This window comes from Rhinopithecus bieti, unplaced genomic scaffold (genome assembly GCF_001698545.2).
Source record: "Rhinopithecus bieti isolate Rb0 unplaced genomic scaffold, ASM169854v2 scaffold_17174, whole genome shotgun sequence".
Taxonomy (NCBI): domain Eukaryota; kingdom Metazoa; phylum Chordata; class Mammalia; order Primates; family Cercopithecidae; genus Rhinopithecus; species Rhinopithecus bieti.
Genome location: NW_016808962.1, coordinates 1,912,721 through 1,913,864, shown reverse-complemented (window position 1 = coordinate 1,913,864; position 1,144 = coordinate 1,912,721). Strand labels below are relative to the sequence as shown.

General features: G+C 49.1%; 1 protein-coding gene across 1 annotated transcript in view; it reads right to left on the bottom strand.

Moving 5' to 3' along the window:
• The window catches only part of TUBGCP6 (tubulin gamma complex component 6), a 19,165-nt gene extending 18,734 nt beyond the window's left edge, over positions 1 to 431 (bottom strand). The window contains 1 exon segment of the mRNA XM_017888067.1: positions 238 to 431. Coding sequence (XP_017743556.1) covers positions 238 to 317 — 80 coding nt within the window. The 5' untranslated portion in view covers positions 318 to 431.
• Positions 432 to 1,144: the final 713 nt, after the last annotated feature.

The window sequence follows — 1,144 nt, the reverse complement described above, 5'->3', positions numbered from 1 at the left end:
AAAAAAAAAAAAAAAAAAAAAAAAAAAAAAAAAAAAAAAAAAAAAAAAAAAAAAGGGCTTGTTAGCGTTTTCCCCTCTGCATCTCTCTTAACCCCCAGGACTCAGTCAATTTGGGACACCAGCTTAGGTTCCTAACTCACACAACTGCCTGGGACAATGCCCCCCACACACCCCACCCAAGGCCATGCTCATGCAGGGGTAAGGGCACTGCATGCCAAGGCAAAGAAGGGCACACACCAGCCAACTCGCTCCCAGCACCTCCGCTTGCTGGCCTCATAGGTGAGTGCGGCTTCCCACAGGTCCACGTCTGGGGTCATGCTGGGCTCAGACTGGGAATCAGGAGTCAGGTTGGACGCTGACTGGAATCCTTCGTCTTCCCACTGATCCACATTCGGTGGGACCTGGAGACACAGGGAAGGCCAAACCACCACTCATTCCTCTGTCCACTTTCATCCAAGGGCAAGGAGAATTCCATGAACTTTATCTACCTAGTTCCATTGACTTGTTAGAGGCAAAGACCTACCAAAACGTTTCTTCTGTTTTTCTCAAGCACATGTGTACCATACAATGTTTTCCCCCATGAGCCATTTAAGGAATTAAACAAAGTAATTTGTCAAGGCTGCCAATTTCCAATTCCGTATAACACATAAGCCTCAGTGGAACTTACAGTGAAACTTTTTGAGATGCCTCTGACCTGGAAATTCCATTGTGGGGAACCCCGAATAAAAAAAGTCACACTAAACATTAAAAAATTACTGTACACCGGGGCCAAGCACGGTGGCTCACATCTGTAACCCCAGCACTATGGGAGGCTGAGGCGGGTGGATCAGCTGAGGTCAGGAGTTTGAGACCAGCCTGGCCAGCATGGTGAAACCCCATCTCTACCAAAAATATAAAAATTGGCCGGGCATGGTGGCGGGCACCTGTGGTCCCAGCTACTTAGGAGGCTGAGGCAGGAGAATTGCTTGAACCCAGGAAGCGGAGGTTGCAGTGAGCCGAGACTGCGCCACTGCACTCCAGTCTGGGCAACAGAGCAAGACTGCGGGGAGCAAGCCACCCAGGTGCCCAGGCGAGAGACCGAGGGCACATGCTGTTCTAGTATAATAAAGAAAATATATAAAATAAGAATTGTAGGCCAGGCGCG